An 18,595-nucleotide genomic window follows, 5' to 3' on the forward strand; every position below is an offset into this window, starting at 1 on the left:
TCATCCCCTTTTTACTGACAGGGAAGCTGAAGCCCAGAGAAATGAAGTAACCTCAAGGTCAGATATATCAAATCAATGGCAAAGCCAGTAATAGAACCTTGGCGTACTGGGTCCCAAGCTTTCTCTAATCAGAGCACCCAGGAAGCCTGAGTCTCCTTCTTCTGCTCTATTCCCTGGAACACACTCCCGTCCAGAGCACAGAACAGCCCAAAAGGCCTGACTCCCATTTTTCTGCTTTAACCACTAGACAATGCACTCCCTCTCCCCCTCTTTCAAAGCAATTGTTCACATCATTCTAAGCCAGTTTCTGAGAGGCAGCTGGTAAAACCAATTGAGAACTACAACTAGTAGTAAAGAGACAGCATGCCTAGTGTGCTTCCCTGGCCTGGATGGGAACATGGAGTGACATGCAATAAAGTCCTTTTCCCATGGGGACACAAAAATAATACCCAGTACATTCCAGCTTCCCCAATAACAATCAGCGTGAGAAGCAGGCACTGTGGGAAAGGCTCAGTTTGTTTTTCCTGGGTATTATAAATAGCGTTCCGGCTGCAGGCATGACATTAAATGAGGAGGAAGCGGGAAGGGCAATAATGGGCTCCGTTTGAACTAGGACTCTGATTAGATTTCAACTTCCTGCACAGTTGCTGGTCACTTCCTGCTGGGTGAATGCAAAAATGCTGCTGGGGTGGGAGCCAGCAGGCCCCAGGCCCAGCAGTCAGCTATGGGAACCTGGAGTCCTTTGGGAGCAGTACAGTAGATATTGTCTGAGTTGTCATGTGCGCTGAGCACTTGGGAGTCTATTCTATTCCCAGCTCTGCTACTGCCTTGCTTTGTGATTTTGGGATAGCAACAGGGTTGGATACTTTCTGTCTTCTGAAGGTGGACCACTTCAACACTCATGAAGGCATCTCTGCTTCTACCGCATCACAGTTCTGCTGCCAGGGTCTGTACCTCTGACTTCAGCATCACTTCTGCACCAAGAACCTTTCTCTGTGAAATCCCACAAGATTCAGTTTAGGCCTTTTCCAGTTTGCTCATTACCTTCTGTCTGGGTCACCTTTAACTTTATAATTATTACCCAGGTTACGTTGATGGTCCTCAGTTGTACATAACCCCATTCCTAGAGCTTATGTACATATTAATTCTCCCCTCCCCACACACAAAAAATGTCAAAGAACATGATGGTTGCAAAGTCAAGCACTCCTAAATTAGGAAATGCCAGAATGAAGGCTGCCCACACAACATTATTTCAGTCCCGTTGCATTACGATAGTCATTAATTACATAATCACATATCGTTTTCCACAGACAGACCCCTACATCACTAGCACGCAGGATATTTGGTGCTCACTCAATGATTAGCTGTTCAATATTTTATTTTAGCCTCATAATCCAATGTGGCCCAATGCATCATTTACTACACTCTATTCAAACCCTGCACTGAATGCAAAAGTAGTGATCTATCCTGGGCTTTTCTATGGCACGCATGACTAAAGCACATGAGTGGTTTGCAAACATTAGCAAATTTATTTTCATATGAAGGCTAGAAACTTACTCTTGATTTTAAACAAAAGCTGGGATTCTCACGCAATCTCTTCTTTCCAGCATTTGGGGTATGAAGAAAAGATGCAAATATGGTGAGACTTGCGACTTGCCAACACTGAGGTCTTATTGATTTAGGTCCTGTACCTGCAATTGTATCCCCATGAAGTGCATGGGTCTGCCTGGGCAAAGCAGATTGCAGGTTACAAAATGCTCCAGCTCAACCAGTTCTGTGCTTGATGCAGGAGCATGGGTGAGATTCTCTGGATTGTGTTATGCTAGAGGCCAGACTAGAAGATGATCACCATACTCGCTTCTGTCCTGAAAATTGATGAATCGGTTTCTTAGCTCATGTCAAAGCCAAGTTCACAGTTGTGCTGACAGCCCAAATTCTGTCATGGATTAGAGTGAAAAAACGGGATAGGAAGCAGACAGGTTCACCAGAGCTCAGCACAAAGCATTAAGGACTGAACACCTGTCAGAGAGGCCCCAAGTGCTATCTGTGGGGCACACACCAGCCTTAACAGCTACAAATAGAAACTATGCGGTCTACAACCCTTTGCTAATCTCTCCAATAACAGAAAGCAGGAACAAAGCAGAGGAAAGGTGCTCCAACAGCTAGGATGTTAGCCTGGCTGTCAGAAGTCCTGGGTCAACGTCTTTGCTCTGCAACAGGCTTCTTGTGTGACCTTGGAAAAGTCACTTGGTTTCTCTGGGGCTCAGTTTTCCATCTGTACAAGGCAGATAGGAGCAGTGCCCTACCTCAAGGGTGTCAAGAGGTGCTCAAAGCCCACAGTAATGGGTGGGGGTGGTCATATAAGTAGGTCACATCTGCAAGCCTGGGCCTGGACTGCAGCATTACCTATGCTTTAGATCAGAGGTGGGCTAACTATGGCCTGCAGGCGACTGTCCTGCCCAGCGCCCAAGCTCCTGGCCCAGGAGGCTCGCCCCCAACCCCTCCCCTGCTGTCCTCCCTCCCCAGCAGCCTCAGCTCGCTCCGCTGCCGGCACAATGCTCTGGGCGGCAGGGCTGTGAGCTCCTGGGGCAGTGCAGCTGCAGAGCCCGGCCTGACCCAGTCTCTGTGCTCTGTGGTGGCAGCAGCGGCAGCATAGCCCGGCTCCAGCTGGGCTGCTTGGCTGTAGTACCGCCAGCCACTTGTGCTCTATGCAGCATGGTAAAGGGGCAGGGGGGTTGGATAGAGGGTAGGGGAGTTTGGGGTGGTTGTCAGGGGGCGGGAGTGTGGATAGGGGGCAGGGCATTTGGGGGGAGAACAGGGGGTTGAATAGGTGCAGGAGTCCCAGGGGGGCAGTCAGGAAGGAGTGGGGAGTTGGATGGGGCAGTCAGGGGCAGGAGTTCCGGGGGCAGTCAGGGGACAGGAAACGGGGGAGTCTGGCTGGGGCAGGGGTCCCAGAGGGGCCATCAGGGAATGGGGGGGTTGGATGGGGTAGGAATCCCAGGGGGCAGCAGATAGGAGGTGGGGGGCAGGCCACAACCCCCTCCCCTAACCAGCCCTCCATACATTTTATGAAACCCCATGTGGCCCTCAGGCCAAAAAGTTTGCCCACCCCTGCTTTAGATATTTGGTGTTCTTAAGCCCCAGCTCCTGGAGTCACGTTATCACATGAGCCTCTCAGCTGCCGCTGGTTACAAAGTGCCTAGCCCTGGTGATTCTGCAGAAACACGTGAAGCCACGAACCCTGAGGGCTCGGATCCCCGCCGGCAGCTCAGGGTACCCCGCAGGCACTGGCTTTGCAGCCTCAAAGGAAAAGGCAGCGCTGGGGGCTCACGCATCAGAGCTGCACCCCGGGCGGGCGCGGCCACGCAGGGCGCTCACACCCCGGCTCCGCGCCTCGCCCCCGCCGCTTACGCTGGGTGAGAGCCCCCACGGCGCGCGGTACCCGGGGAGCTCGGCGCGTGCGCACCACACAGAGGAGGAGGGGGTGGAGCGCAGCGGTGCCTTTGTTTAGGCCGCGGTTTCCCAGGCGCCCCGGCGGCGGGGGCGTGGCCAGGCGGAGGGGGCGTGGTCGCGGCGCCGCGCGGCTCAGTCGGAGCTCGGCGCTCGGAGCGGGAGGAGCTGGCGTGCGGCCTGTGCGCGGAGCGGCCCGAGACACAGCGCGAGCCCGCAGCAGCCCGGCACATCGGCCGGCCCCACCGGAGGAGGAGCCGCGCAGAGCCCGCGCCGCGCGGAGCCGCCGAGGATGATAAACACGCAGGACAGGTACCGGCCGCGGGCGCCCTGCGGGACAGGCCCGGGCCCTCGCGCCAGCTCGGCGGTGGCTCCCGGGCTCTGGTGGCCCCGGGGGGCCTTAGCCGGGGGGCGCTGGGTCGGCGGAGGAAGCTGCGGGTCCCGGGAGCCCGTTTGTGCAGCGTGACGCCTCCTCGGGGTGCGGGCTCGCAGCGGGGGCCGGAGGGGGGGACTGGGCCTGCTAGAGCTGAGGGGCCGCAGCCCGGGCTGCCGTTGGGCCGCGCTGCTAAGGGCCGCCTTGCCGACCCCTGAAACCGAGGGGGCGTTTTAGGGGTGGGCTTGTTCGGGAGCTGGGTCTGGCCGGGGGAGCCCAGCCTGGGAAGGGAACCCAGCGCTCGGCCTCTCAACGGGGCTTGGAAGTGGTGCCATCAAACCGAATCAGGCCCCGGCTTTGAAAGAGGCGTTAGAGAGACTCGCATTTCCCCCAAGCAAAGCGTTAACTCTTTTGGGCTGAGGTTTAGGAAGGGCGAGTAGGAGCGCCCCTCTAATGGCCTGTCTGCGGGCCAGCTTATCGCTTGCGCTGGAAACCAAACGTGACAGGCGCTTTTGAGCATATACTGGATGTTTGGCAACGCAGGAAGGCATTTTGTTTATGACTGTTCCCCTCAAGCAATTCTTAGCTTTTAACCTAAGCTGAATGCTGACTCGGCAGTATTAAGGGGGGTCACACCTGTTTGCTGGCTCTAACTGCAAACTGATAAAGTGTCACTAATCTTAGAAAAATGATCTGAATACAACTCAGTAACCTTTTTGGTATAATCAGGATAGACTCTCAGAGGCAGCTGGGCATTCAAATAAAAAAGGACATACTAAACTAAAGGGTTCTGCCGTATGAGTATTAATTCTGCCATTACATCAGGGGCTGGATAAGTGGTTTCTAAACATAAAAAAGTGTGATAAAACCAAAATGTCTTTGTATATGAGACTTCTCATCACAGGGCTTTTGAAAAAAAACAAAAACCTGAAGGCCCTAAGTGTTACGTAAACAATAAAGTAATTCCATTCAGGGACCTGGAAATCAGATCAGCAGTGAGGTGATGACCTTCACTTGCATTCACTAGAATTAGACATGAACACTTAGTCTGGCTTTTGAGTGTCCACAAAGTGAAATAATTCATTTTAAATCTTTTATTTTCAATCATATGTAAGGCATGAGAAATGTCATGTTGTTGTGTACACATTTTTTAAGGCTTGTTACTTAGTGTTTCTTAATGTCTCGCATTCCTTTTAAACTTAACTAAAAAAATTAACTCTCAAATTTACCCATTTATTCATCCTGCATATACATTATTTGTCCTGAAGGTACAACCCAGTTCAAGGGATTATAAAAACTACAGCTAGAAAAGATTTATAGGGCCATATTTTTAAAGTCATGCCCATGCAGTTTTACTGCATACATTTGTGTGCCAGGCTAATGTGCCCATGCATGTCAAGTTACTTGTGTATGCAATGTTACTGTAGCCGTGTTGGTCCCAGGATATTAGAGACAAGGTGGGTGAGGTAATATATTTTATTGGACCAACTTGTGTTGGTGAGAGAGACAAGAAGAGCTCTTTGTGAACTCCAAATCTTGTGTGTCTCACCAACAGAAGTTGGTCCAATGAAAGACATTACCTCACCCAGTTTGTGTCTGGGATACTTGTGTGCAAGTTAACATGCCTAACTTTGAAATTCTGATCTGGTAGGTAATCCTGTCCACTCTTTACAGAAGCAAAATTGAACCCTTCAGTAACTTTCTTATGAGCAGGTTCTTACAGCTATATGACTTAATCTGTGTAATATCTAGAAGCAGGTTTTTACTAATGTGAAACTGATAGTGATAAGTGGAAAAACAAAATGATATCAACTATTTAACACTTTTCCTCAGTCTTTCCTGTTTTTCAAATACTGATCTTCCATTAGGTGAACATCCCGTATAGTATTTTTTTTTTGTATCCTGAGACTTGAATCTCTGGATTTCTTGTTAAACTTCAGCCATCTTAAAATACTTTTGTGATATTGTCCGTCATGGGGTAGGCATTGTGGGTCACTAGAGAAAGTATTCCTGTTTCCAGGGAGCATCTTATGTGCCTGAGAAAAAAGGGAAGTGTTCAAACCTTTCACTAATGGTGATTGGTTATGTTAAAGTGGGAAAAGTGGAGCCTTCCCACAGAGGCATTAATGTGACAGGAATGAGTTTTACTTCTGCCCAGCACAGTATGTACAGTGAGGTGACTGTCATGTGACTCTCCCCTGGCAAGTAATGGAAACCAGGGAGTATTAAGCCTTTGGTAGTCTTAAAAAGAGAGCTGGTGTTAAAAGAACCAAAAACTTTACAAAACAGAATCAGGACTGCTTCAGAGTAGGAGATTCTTTCCTCTGCAAATTTGGGATAAAATTATTTTATGCATGGATTATTCCTGTATGGATCATTCCTACATATTAGGTGAGAACACATGGAGAATGTGTATTTCAACTAGTGGTTTTAGTGGGATGATGCAATTACCTTTCCCACTTGAATGATATACAAGGTACTGCGTGTCCCTAGAAAGGGCTAGCATTTTTCTGTTCATGTTGCATTCTAAACTAGATATGGAATGGTTTGGGGTTTTTTAACTAATTCTCTTCCATTCCAGGGCTGATCCTCTCTATTCTCCCTTCAGGCTGCTTTTTTCCACCAAGATTATAATGCAGATGATCTAGTTGTTATCTTTTGGTTAGCAATTCTTGCTTAACCTAGTTAAATTTTACTCATTAGATGGTGAATAAAGCAGAAAGTCAGAGCAATGCTTAACTTCTGAAGGAGCTTCTAAAGAGAAGCAATTTTCAAGCCTCATCTGTAGAGCCCTGTGTGGATACAAAATTTGTATCTCCATCTGATCTGCAAACACGGTCAGCGTATATAAAGCAGAAAACCACAGATTTGCAGGGCTCTACCCATCCAGTGAATAAAGATCGATCATATTGTCAGCTGACAAAGGTTCATAATCATTAGTGATACATTTGCCCAACCATATCTTCAAGTGCAATGGCTTCTTTTTCAGCAAGGATTTTTTTTTTACTTGGATCAGTTCATAGTTTTGAGTCCTGAATAAACTTTGTATTGGTTCTTAAGATTATCAGAATTGTGCAGACAATAATAGAGACTGGAGGGTGTATCTGACTTATTTTCTGTGTGATGTGTTTGTAGAGACAGTCTATGATCATGGTATATCTTTTTAATATTATTTAAAGAGACAAGACACTTTATAAACTGACTTGTTAGGGTTGAGTAATGGACTAACATCTTCTTTGTTAGGAGCATGTTAAAAAATGAACACTCCCATATCTACTCAGAATCTGTTATGTGCAGTTTAAAAAAAGTCTCCATGATTAGTTCCACCATAGTGATGTGGAAATTGAAATGGAATCTTTTCCATTTGGAACTATATCTCTATCTATATATCACATGGATTTTGAGAGCCAAACAAATATCTTGGTGATGGCCATGGATTAGAAAGCAGCCTAGGTGCTTCTGGTGCAATGGATCCCTAGGCACGCTGTGGAGTTGACCCAGTCCGGGATCCAGAATTGATGAACTGTCGCTCCAAACGCCTCCCTGTTGTCCAGGCCAAAGAAGCTTTGGAGGGGGCTACTGTCCTGCCAGTATTTTGGTTACCAATTTGGGATATCTAAAGGTCTAGTGGGATAAAATGATGTCCACTACGCACCAGTGCACACTTGAAAATAGCTCATATTTGGCATGGGACCTAACACAAAGAAGTTTATATTTAGAAGTTAGAGAGTACATGACATATGCTTTTTAGACAATGTAGTGTCTTTTTTAGCTAAAGGCTTTGTCAATAAATACACAACTGTATGTTGTAACTGAAGGAGTGCAGCTTTTTACAAAAAAAGAGCCAGCACCAGGAAGAGAGAAGGAGAAAGGCAGAAGCAATAGAGAAGAGGATAATCTTCATGGTGTTCAGTAAATGAATGCAAAGTGAAAATGTGAAAGATTTAAGAAGTGTATAAAAACATTGTTGATCATGAACGCTGGGAACAAGACATTATGTTTCTCAGGTGGTTTGAGGCTAAGACTTAGATACCATTCCTTCCAAGGCTGCCATTGGTACAGATTTGGGAAAGTGAGAAAATGCTTCTTAATCTGCTCCTTCCACATCTACTTCTCTCTACAAGGAGAGCTGAGTTGCCCCATTGTACTAACTCTGCATGTAGCATGAGGTACAGCTTTTGGACCTTGGCTAGATTGGTTTGGGTCTTTTTCTGGGAGCATAGATAGAGTGGAGGATGGGGTGGGGGGTGGCAGTAGTATGCAGGTCCAAGAAAACATAGCAGTGGAAGAGGTCTAATAAACTGCTGTTCTGTAAACACTTTGGCTGAGCTTTCTGGGTCCAAGCTGTGGATGCTAGTGAAGGGCCTGGCATAGCATAAAGGATTCAGGTTAGGAAGTATGACTATCCCCTGTGTAATAAATTCCACACTTACCAAGAAAAGTGAAATTAGGAAATGTTTCATGTGAGTTACTTGGGGTGAAAATATTTGGTTTTCATCACTTCACTTCGTTATTCAGCTTCTTGAAACAATGATCATGACTTGAAGGGGGAGTTTTCAGTGCTATACTGCTGGGGGGGGACAAAGCTGCCAACGGCTTTCTTTGTGGGAGGGAATGAGTGATGCACAGCAAAGCATTTTGTCATGCAGCTCTATGCCAGTAGCTGCTAGAGAGGTGTGACAATCAATTGATTGTTCCAGTGATGTGGGTGGTGAGGAAGGACCAGGTTAATACAAAATGCAACTGAGCATGTGTGTAGAGGAGCCTGCCATACCGCACTGCTTTGTGTCTAGTAACAGACAGTCTGTTGAAACAGAGTTCATTTCTACTGCCCCTTCAGAATAGTGCCAAAGCATGTTGCATGTTAAAATATTGGAAATGGTGGAGGGGAAGAAGATTTAAATTCTGCAGTATTGTAGTAGTACTGTAGCCAGAGTTTTCCAGTCTGTGTTTTGCCAGAGTGTTTACAGTTGCCTTTACAAGTTAAAATTTGGCTCTTTTGTAAATGTTTAATCAGTCACGTGATATTCAAACAATCCCCTTTCATGCAAACAAACTGGTTTGGGCAGCCCTGATGTAGAGTATCATTCAGGACTCAGTCCTTGGAAACTTAGATGATTCTTGCATAGCACAGAAGAAAAAAAATTCTGGAAAACATTACTTTGCAACTAGATTAATCTGTACAAAAAGTGTATGAAAGGTGTGGGAGGACCTACTGCAAACGTAGGATCTTTAATGTGGATGCTGCTTTTTGCATTTTTAACGTGTTATGTTTCCTACTGACTATCCCTCTCCAGAGCTACTCAAAACACCATTGTTTTCAGTGGAACTATGAAGGTGGTATTTATATAACCTCATGCTGAGGTTTTTCATAACAGGAATCGTAAAGAATGACCTCCTGCTTCTTTGCATGGTTTCTGCAGGTTTTGTTAGTGTAATGTTGCTAAGCAGTGTCCCAGCGAAAGGAGCTATTACAAGGCTAGTGGAAGAAACAAAGTTCCAGAAGTAAAACAGTTGCCCTCATTGACTTACTAGAAGTCTTGGAATATCAGGTAGAGTGTGAAAGAGACTTAGGCTATGTCTGCATTACATTCAGATGTATGTTGCTCACTTATGTCACTCAGGGGTGTGACTGAACCACCCCCCTGAGTGACATAAGTTACACTGACATAAGTGCTGGTGTGGACAGCGCTATGTCGGCAGTAAAACTGCTACCGCCGCTTGTGGGGGCTGGAGTAGCTAAGCTGCTGGGAAAGCTCTCTCCCGTCGGCTTAGGCCATGCCTATACGTGCAGCGGCACCGCTGGAGCCTGTCTGAAGAGAGCTCTCCCATTGGAATAATAAAACCACCCCCACAAACGGCAGTAGCTAAGTTGACAGGAGAAGCTCTCCTACTAATATTCACACCCCTGAGCAACAAATTATGGCAACATAAGCTTTAGTGTGGACATAGCCTTAGAGCAGCTACACAGAGTTTACAGCTGCATTGATGCAGGTTCACCACTGTAAACTTCCTAGTATAGCCATGCCCTTAGTCTTTGCTTCAGTGACCCTCTAGCTACATTTTAAAGCATGGCGTGTAAGGGACGCTTTCTTAACCCAAGTAACAAGCTTCTGAACTCTCTTCTCTCTTGTGCTCGCCCCACAAGAAATCAACAACATTTAGGACACAAATGTGCATGTGGAAAACTTTGTAAGTGTCCTTCAGCCTGACATTGGATCTCACATGAGGCTTCATTAGAGTATGAAAATGTCAACACCTTAAACATTTTATAGCTCACTTACAATGTTTTGAGGACTAGCCTCGTTCCTCCTCCCTCTTGGAAAATGTGAAATTTAAACCACCCTGTTCTAGATCCTATCTATTTGTAGGTGTTTGTTTATAGAAAATGTGTGCTCATCTGGTCCTGCCTTTCCAGCCATCTGCTATTGGCAGTTTTCCAAACTTTCCTTACTGGTAGGAGGTTGCTCAGCACACTCCCAACTTTTTTCAAGTTTCAGAGTAGCAGCCGTGTTAGTCTGTATCCGCAAAAAGAACAGGAGTACTTGTGGCACCGTAGAGACTAACAAATTTATTTGAGCATAAGCTTTCGTGGGTTACAGCCCACTTCCCCCATTTCAAATAACACTGCAGTTTTTTTGGTACAAGAGAGCTCGGGTATCTTTGATTTACATGTCCAAGTGTTAGAAACATGAAATTTGTCATTGACATTCTGTCACGAGTGTTCTTGAATTGTCATTTGGAGTCGTGACAGCTGAACCACTAAACATTTGCTAATATAACTTTGTGCTGTTCTTTCTCTTTTGCAGTAGTATTTTACCTTTGAGTAACAGTCCCCAGCTACCATGCTCCAGGCACATTGTTCCAGGGCCTCTGTGGTGCTCCTGATGCCCCTCACCCACTGTCGAAGATCCCCGGTGGGCGAGGGGGTGGCAGGGATCCTTCTCTGATATATAAGGTGAGCCTGATTCGATATGTAGAGAACTAATTACCTGTTTTGTTATAACTGAGAGCTGTGGGTTCTCCTGTGCGCTTAAAGAAATGCTACTGTTTTGTTATAAGCAATGCTCAGATTAGGGGGTTGGGGGGCTAGCCTGCCTTGCTACTTCTAGGGGGTACCCCACTTCTGATTTAATCAAAGGCGCGGGCGGTAGTGTTTTGGCCCTTCTCCCTGTGCAGCGAGGAGCAGGCTGTGGAGCTGCAAAGGGGTCAGCAGGTGCCCTCGCCTCATGGCAGCGGGAGCTGGGGCACCACAAGGGGATGGTCTGCAAAGAGACTGGTAGGCTTTCCTGCATGATCAGGGGCCCCAGAGCCACCACTCTGTTGGGGGGAGGTCCCACCCCCAAAATAGCAGGTCCTGCTGCCCAGGCTCAGTGCTTCACTGGAGTCTCTCGGGCTCCAACACTCTCCTCTAGAGAAGCCCCTTCATCCCAGCAGGAAGTGAGAGGTGCTGCCCAGCACCCTGGCCAGCTGCTTGGCAGAGATCTGAGCAAGCCTGCCACATCCTGTCCCAACGGCTCCTCCTCCGGCCATGGGCTGTGAAGAGATGGGAAAGGGGGATGGGTGTAATTGAACAAGCCAGGAACCCTACAAGAGGGAAAGAGCAGGAAATGGGAGCTGCCACCGCAGGAGATGAAGGGGGCAAAGATCCATCCCTGTCCCTTTTAGGAACTACACATTGGGAGAAGCATGGGTAGAATGGGGAGTCAGAGTGGGAGGGAGAACCTATAGACAGGGCTCAGGGGAGCTAGGAGCAGTTGGGTGGGTGCAGAGTCTGGGGAAGTCAAGGGCAGTAGGTGGGGTCAAAAGTCATGGGGTGTAAGTGGTAGTGGCAGGTAGAGGGGATGCTGGGTTGGTGCAGAAGGGGGAGTTATGATTTTGGGAAGAGGCGGGGCAGAAGGTTTTCGGTAACAGGGGTGGTGATGGAGTTAGGAGTGGGGCAGGAAGACCTGTTTGGAGTGGAGGAAGGGCAGCTGAGGTTAAGAGAAGAGGCAGGGCAGAAAGCAGGGGAGGGGATGGTGAGGGCAGAGGGGAAAAGGCAGTCTTGTGCAGCTGACCTTGGCTTGGCTGTGCAGAGGATACCAGCAAAGGAGCAGGCCAGGGAGTACCCTGGCATCTCACTTGCTGTGGTGTCCATTAATGGCTACCCTATTTCTTACCTTATAACTAGTGCTTGAATTATAGTGGAAACTAAACTAAGTAAATAAGGTAAGACCCTTAAAGTGACACTGCCAGGTTAGTTAGGTAGAAACACTGGCCTGAATGCTGTTTTGTTTAAAGAAAAACCACCACCTACTAATTGAGAAATAAGTGAGTTCTCCCTGCTTGTCTGCTTTGAGTAATTAACTCACCAATACTATTCCCAGAGCTCTGTGTTCCTTGTGGGATCCACGAGGCTGGTGTGTAAACACATGAAGTAACTTTCTAAACATCTTTTCTAAACAATAGGAAGTAGGGACCAAAAAGATAAAATGCTAAACCGGAGCGGCTGACAGTCTGGCAGGTTAGACAAGAATGCTGTGTCCTAGAGATCACTGATGATAGCAGTCTGGAAGGGGGCAGGCTGCTTCCCCACTTTCAACCCCTACCCTAGGTATTGTTTGCATTCTCCTTCCATATACATTTCATAGTAAAACGTCTCTAGCTGGAGCTTTTGTTTTAAAGCAACTTCGGAACCATTAGCGATTCTCTGAGAACTCATGAATCACGGGCTAGGTCCAAGAGAACTAGAGAAGAATGCAGATGTTCCCATTTTAAAAACAGGTACTAAGGAGGACCTGGGGAATTATAAATCAGTCACCTACCTTCAGTACCTGGACAGATACTGGAACAAATTATTAAACAATCAATTTGTAACATCTAGAGGATAATAGGGTTATAAAGTTATAGCCAACATGGGTTTGTCAAGAATAAATCATGCCAAACCAACCTAATTTCCTTCTTTGATAGGGTTACTGGCCTAGTGGATGGGGAGAAGCAGTAGATGTGATATATCTTGATTCTAGTTAGGCTTTTAACCCAGTCCCACATGACATTCTCATAAGCAAACTAAGGAAATGTGGTCTAGATTTAATTACTGTAAGGTAGGTGCAGTACTGCTTGGAAAGACCATACTCTCAGTAGTTATAATTGTTTGCTGTCAATCTGGGGGATAATATTTAGTGGGGTCCCACAGGGGGCAGTCTTGGGTCCGGTACTAGTCAGTGATTTCATTAGTGATTTAGATAATGAAGTGGAGAGTGTGCTTAGAAGGTCTGCAGATGACAGCAAGTTGGGATCGGTTGCAAGCATTTTGGAGGACAGGATTAGAATTCAAAAGGCCCTTGATGAACTGGTCTGAAATCAGCAAGCTGGAAATTCAGTAAAGACAAGTGCAAAGTACTATACTTAGAAACAAAGAATCAAATGCACAACTACAAATTGGGGAATAACTGTCTAGGTGGTGGTACTGCTGAAAAGGATGTGGGCGTTATAGTGGACCACAAGCTGAATGAGTCAGGAATGGGATGCAGTGTTGAAAAAGGCTAATATCATTCTGGTGTGTATTAACAAATGTTGAATGCAAGACATAAGAGGTAGCTGTCCCACTGTACTCAGCACTGGTTAGGCCTCAAATGGAGTACTGTGTCCAGTGGAAAGATGTGGACTAATTGGAGAAGGTCCAGAAGAGAGCAGTAAAAATGATAAAAGGTTTAGAAAACAACCTATGGGGAAAGATTGAAAAAACTGGGCATGTTTAGTCTTGAGAAAAGAGTACCGAGGTGGGACCAGATAAGCCTTTAAATATGTTAAGGGCTGTTGTAAAGAGGAGTGTGAACAATAGTGCTCCATGTCCACTGAAAGTAGGACAGGAAGTAATGGGCATAATCTGCAGCAAGCAAGATTTTTAGGTTGGATACTAGGGGAAACTTTTGAACTATAAGTGTAGTTAAATTCTGGATTAGGCTTCCAAAGGGGATTGTGGAATCCCCATCATTGGACATTTCTAAGATCAGGATAGACAAAAACCAGTCAAGGATGGTCTAGGTTTACAATACGTGGTCCTGCCTCAGTATAGGGGGGTGGACTTTGACCTCTCAAGGTCCCTTCCGGCCATAAGTCTAGCTGTATCTTTTTTTGCCCTTAGTTCTGTTTTTTTCCCTTCAACTTCTGGCCATTGAGAATTGTCTGTCTCTTCCTACAAAGTCCATCAATAGCATGCTCCTTAATAGTTTTATGGGGCTATCTTTGAGTGACAAATGTTTTTCCTTTATGGGATAACCTGCCACAAGACACCTCCCATCAGCACAAGGAGCAAGAATCTATTAGTGATTGGAATCCTGATGGCATGCTGTGCCTACCACTTCAGAAATCTTTGATTTGTCCTTTGTGCTAGACAGAGATTTAACTGTGCTCTTTAGGAAACATCTACTTTGATTGTGGGGGGGAAAAAATAGGCCCTGTTGCGTCAGTCACAAAAATATCCTGCTGGAATCTTTGAGAGAATAAGATACTTCAGTCATTTTATCTGACCTATTTGGGGGATGACTTTTCCTTTAATTTGAGCATGGTGAACTTTTTAGTTTTTTTTTTTTCTTTTGTGTTCTAGCAGGAGGAGCTTTTTGTGGTTAAACATTGTGCTGTGCTATAAATGCCAGCGTTGGTATGCTATATAGCAGGGGTCCCCAACCTTTTCAGGACCAGGGACCGGTCATGCCTGCGGAGGGAGCGCTCGTCCCGCGGCTCGGGTAGACGCCTGCGGGAGGTCCACCGGCTCCGGTTGAGCTGCCGCAGGCATGACTGCGGACGGTTTGCTGGTCGCGCGGCTCAGCTGGACCGCCCGCAGGCATGCCTGCGGCAGCTCAACCAGAGCCGGTGGACCTCCCGCAGGCGTGCCTGCGGGCAGTCCAGCTGAGCCGCGCGACCAGCGAACCGTCCGCAGTCATGCCTGCGGGAGGTCCACCGGAGCCCCGGGAGCAGTGGACCTCCCCCAGGCATGACGGCGGGGGGAGCGCTCGTCCCGCGGCTCGTGCCTGCGGGAGGTCCACTGGGTCGGTTCGCGGCCCGGTTTGTAAGAGGCCGCGGACCGGTACCGGGCCGCAGACCGGGGGTTGGGGACCCCTGCTATATAGCCCTTTGGTACCTGCAGAGAAGGCAACATAATGCTTGCTAGGATTATTAATCCAGTAGTATGAGTGGTTCCTATGGGCCATGTCTATTACAGCTACCTTTAAATAGTTAACATAAAAGTAACAGTTGATATCAGTTTGGAGAGAGGAAGAGAAAAATGGTAGGGCGTCACTAGTGGACTTTGGAGGAATTCTTGGGTGTCGCCTAGAAAACAGTGGGTAGGAGATCAGGAGACTCTGAAGAGCGTTCACTTCGCCAGCCCCGTTGTTGTTCACTCACTAATCTGCCTCAAGTGTTTTTTGTGTGTATTCCACTGACAAAATCACTTGGAATGAAGCCCACTCTGGAGAAGACACTTTTGAAAAACATAATGGTTTGGGGGGGCCTCTATTATTTAGAATTGCTCTCGCCTGCCACTGATACTAAAAACATTTCCCACAGGGGTGTTAGCATTAATTGCTGTCTAAGAATACAATGTCCCACATAAGAATGGCCACACTGGGTCAGATCAAAGGGCCATCTAGCCCAGTATCCTGTCTTCCGACAGTGGCCAGTGCCAGGTGCCCAGAGGGAATAAACAGAACAGGTAATCATCAAGTGATCCATCCCCTATTGCCCATTCCCAGCTTGTGGCAAACAGAGGCTAGGGACACCATCCATGCCCATCCTGGCTAATAGTCATTGATGGACCTATCCTCCATGAACTTATCTAGTTCTTTTTTGAACTGTGTTATGGAGTTCCAGAGTTTGACTGTGTTGTATGGAAAAAATACTTCCTTTTGTTTGTTTTAAACCTGCTGCCTATTAATTTCATTTGGCAACCCTTAGTTCTTGTACCTGTATTAAGTTTAATTCCTTGGGTGCTGTTGGCAAAAATCCATTTCATCTTTGCTCCTATGGGTTGTCACAGGGCCTCTATTGAAAGCAAGTAATTCCTTATTAACATAGTTTATTCCAGTATGGCGCTTGGGTTGGTGCAAAGTAGCTGTAAATGAAATGTTAACTTCTGACCCTAGGCATCTGTTCCTGAGAATCTGCCTGCCCTCTCTCATTTGAGACTAGAATATTAAACACATGGGATTTGTATCCAGCAGTATTATAAATTGAATGGGTTATGCTGCCTTTCTTTATCATTTTTCATGTTAAACTTAAAAGATTCAACTCTCTAATCAAGAGGGCTTTACCGCACAACATAGTCAGCGGTCAGAGCTGGTATTGTATTGCAGACAGGGACTTGTGCTGAAGTACATGCTCTGGGTGGGTAAACTTGGCAGGAGGATGTGGGTGCTGTACATGCCAAGAGGAAACTGCACACATGGGGTTCTCAAGTCATTTGGCTCTGGTGGATCATAACATCCTTTCTTCCCAATAAATTGTCAGTACGCATGGTCCTTCTTGCTGTTCCTCTTGGATTAATTAAGAAATATAACCAGATTAGATGTCTCATGCACAGTACATTCTCCTTAAAATGGAAATTTGTCCTTGAGCCTCTAATCTGAGAGATTTAGTTCAAGACTGTAGTAATATGAGGTAAAGGGTTTGTCTTAAAAACATCCCTATCTTGACACCAACTCCTCTAGCACTAGTTTGTATGTGTCCTGCTGAGCTGACCTGAAACCAGACTTTAGTGGCATAAATAGAACTTCACTTTGAGCAGATTTCAGAAGTCCCCAATCTGCTTTCCATTCCTGGAAACTGACTTCTTTCTTCCCAACTCCATGTGGTTTTTGAGCTGGGGAGAGAGTGGTTTAATTGTATTTTAATATACATGGATAAAGAAACGACCACCATGCTTACTGATTAAAGAGAGAGCTTATATAAAACTTAATTCCCAAACAATTGGGGGAAACTGGCCCAAGGTTAATCCATGTAATTATGATGTACTATTGGAATAAACTGGGCCAGGTTATGACAATAGAGTGTGGGGGTGGGAGGGTTGTTTTGCAGGAAAAACTTAAGTAGCTGTGATGAGGTGTATGCAACCATGCACGCTCCCTTCACACCTAATGAATAAACCTGTTCCCCACAGGAAAAGTCTGTCTGACTAAATATCAACCCATTTTTCAGCACTGCTATTCTGTGTTTTGTGCATTCAGAACAGATGGTACCTTCCTTTGCTCAAGTTAGCAAACCCCAAACAGTCTGATTACATGTGAGAGGCTATCTGTTCTTCTTCGAGTGATTGCTCCTATCCATTCCATTGTAGGTGCGCGCGCCGCGCGTGCCCGGTTCTTCGGAACATTTTTAGCCTAGCAACTCCGGCGGGCCGGCTGGCGCCCCCTGGAGTGGCGCCGCCATGGCGCCTGTTATATACCCCAGCCGGCCTGTCCGCTCCTCAGTTCCTTCTTTCCGCCCGTGACAGCTAGTAGGAACAGTGGAGTGCTCCCTTGCCTCCACAGCCTTAGCGTTCTCCGTAGCCTTTCTGTATATATAGTTGTTGATAGTTATTAAAGTTTTCTTGTTTTCTTGTTACATAGTTAGTTGTATAGTATAGTATAGCATAGTATAGTGATTAGGGAATTAGAGGGGTTAGCCCTCTTCTTCCGCCCCGGTGCGGGCTTATGCCCGGAGCACCGGGATTCAAGCCCTGCGCGGCTTGCCAGCGGCCCATGCCGGTCAGCGACCCGCACGACTCCTGCCTCCGCTGCCTCGGGGAGTCGCATAGACCAGATAAGTGCCCTATTTGTGTGGCCTTTAAGCCTCGTACGAGGAAAGAGCGGGACTCTCGGCTAAAGCACTTACTGATGGAGTCTGCGCTCCAACCTCCGGCGCCAGCTCCAGCAGCACCGAAGCCGGCATCGACGAGCAGCGCACCGGCAGCACCGGGCCGCGCCGGTACCGAACCGGCACCGAAGTCCCGGCACCGCTCCCTCTCCCCGGGGAGAAAGCACAAGGTGCCGAAGAAGGCCACCGCTAAACAGCAGCGGAAGCCGACAGCCCAGCCGCCTCCGACGAAAACGGTGCAGGCTGAGGCAGTGCACGCTAAGTGCACCGGGCCGTTGACTCCGGCGCCGCAAGGCCCGTTGAGTCCGGTACTGCCCAGCTCCCCGGTACCCACCAAGGAGGAGCTGAGGATCCCGTCAACGCCGGAGGCGTTCGCAACGGCACGGGAGCTGATAGACTTGGCGGCGGCGCCGTCGTATCACCCACCGGCACCACCGGTGCGGACACTAAAGTCCATCGGCAAGCCTGCGATGATTCGCCCGGGCTCCCGAGACGACCGCGACTCCAGGATCCGGTCCCGGTCCCCCTCGCGCAGACGGTCACCGCCGCACACCTCTCCATCTGGTCGGCGATCACCATCCCAGCGCCGCTCAATGTCTCGGCGCAGATCACCTTCCCGGCACCGCTCTCCATCACGCGACCGGTCGTACTCCCGACGGCGCTCTAGGTCCCGGTCGAGAAGCCACCGGCACCGCAGCAGGTCCGGGTCCCGGCACCGGTGCCATCATCGGGACTCACGCAGCCATTCAAGGCATCGCAGAGCGCGATCAAGGTCCGGTCCCCGGCGCCACCGGTCGAGCTCCCGGCGCTGCCGGTCGAGCGAAGGTCCCGCTCGCCACTTGCCTCCCGAGACGGCCGGTACCGACCTTCGACACCGGAAGCTCACCTCGCGGCACCGCTGCCTTCCCGACCAGGCGCCGCTATGGCCCCACCCTGGCC

At 47.9% G+C, this 18,595-nt stretch overlaps 1 protein-coding gene across 1 annotated transcript in view; it reads left to right on the plus strand.

The window, feature by feature from the left end:
- Positions 1-3,540: 3,540 nt before the first annotated feature.
- Positions 3,541-18,595, plus strand: part of OAZ2 (ornithine decarboxylase antizyme 2) — a 32,208-nt gene continuing 17,153 nt past the window's right edge. Inside the window, 3 exon segments of the mRNA XM_044980147.1 lie at positions 3,541-3,762; positions 10,633-10,708; positions 10,710-10,781. Coding sequence (XP_044836082.1) covers positions 3,743-3,762; positions 10,633-10,708; positions 10,710-10,781 — 168 coding nt within the window. The 5' untranslated portion in view covers positions 3,541-3,742.

Source organism: Mauremys mutica, chromosome 11 (genome assembly GCF_020497125.1).
Source record: "Mauremys mutica isolate MM-2020 ecotype Southern chromosome 11, ASM2049712v1, whole genome shotgun sequence".
NCBI classification, from domain to species: Eukaryota; Metazoa; Chordata; order Testudines; family Geoemydidae; genus Mauremys; species Mauremys mutica.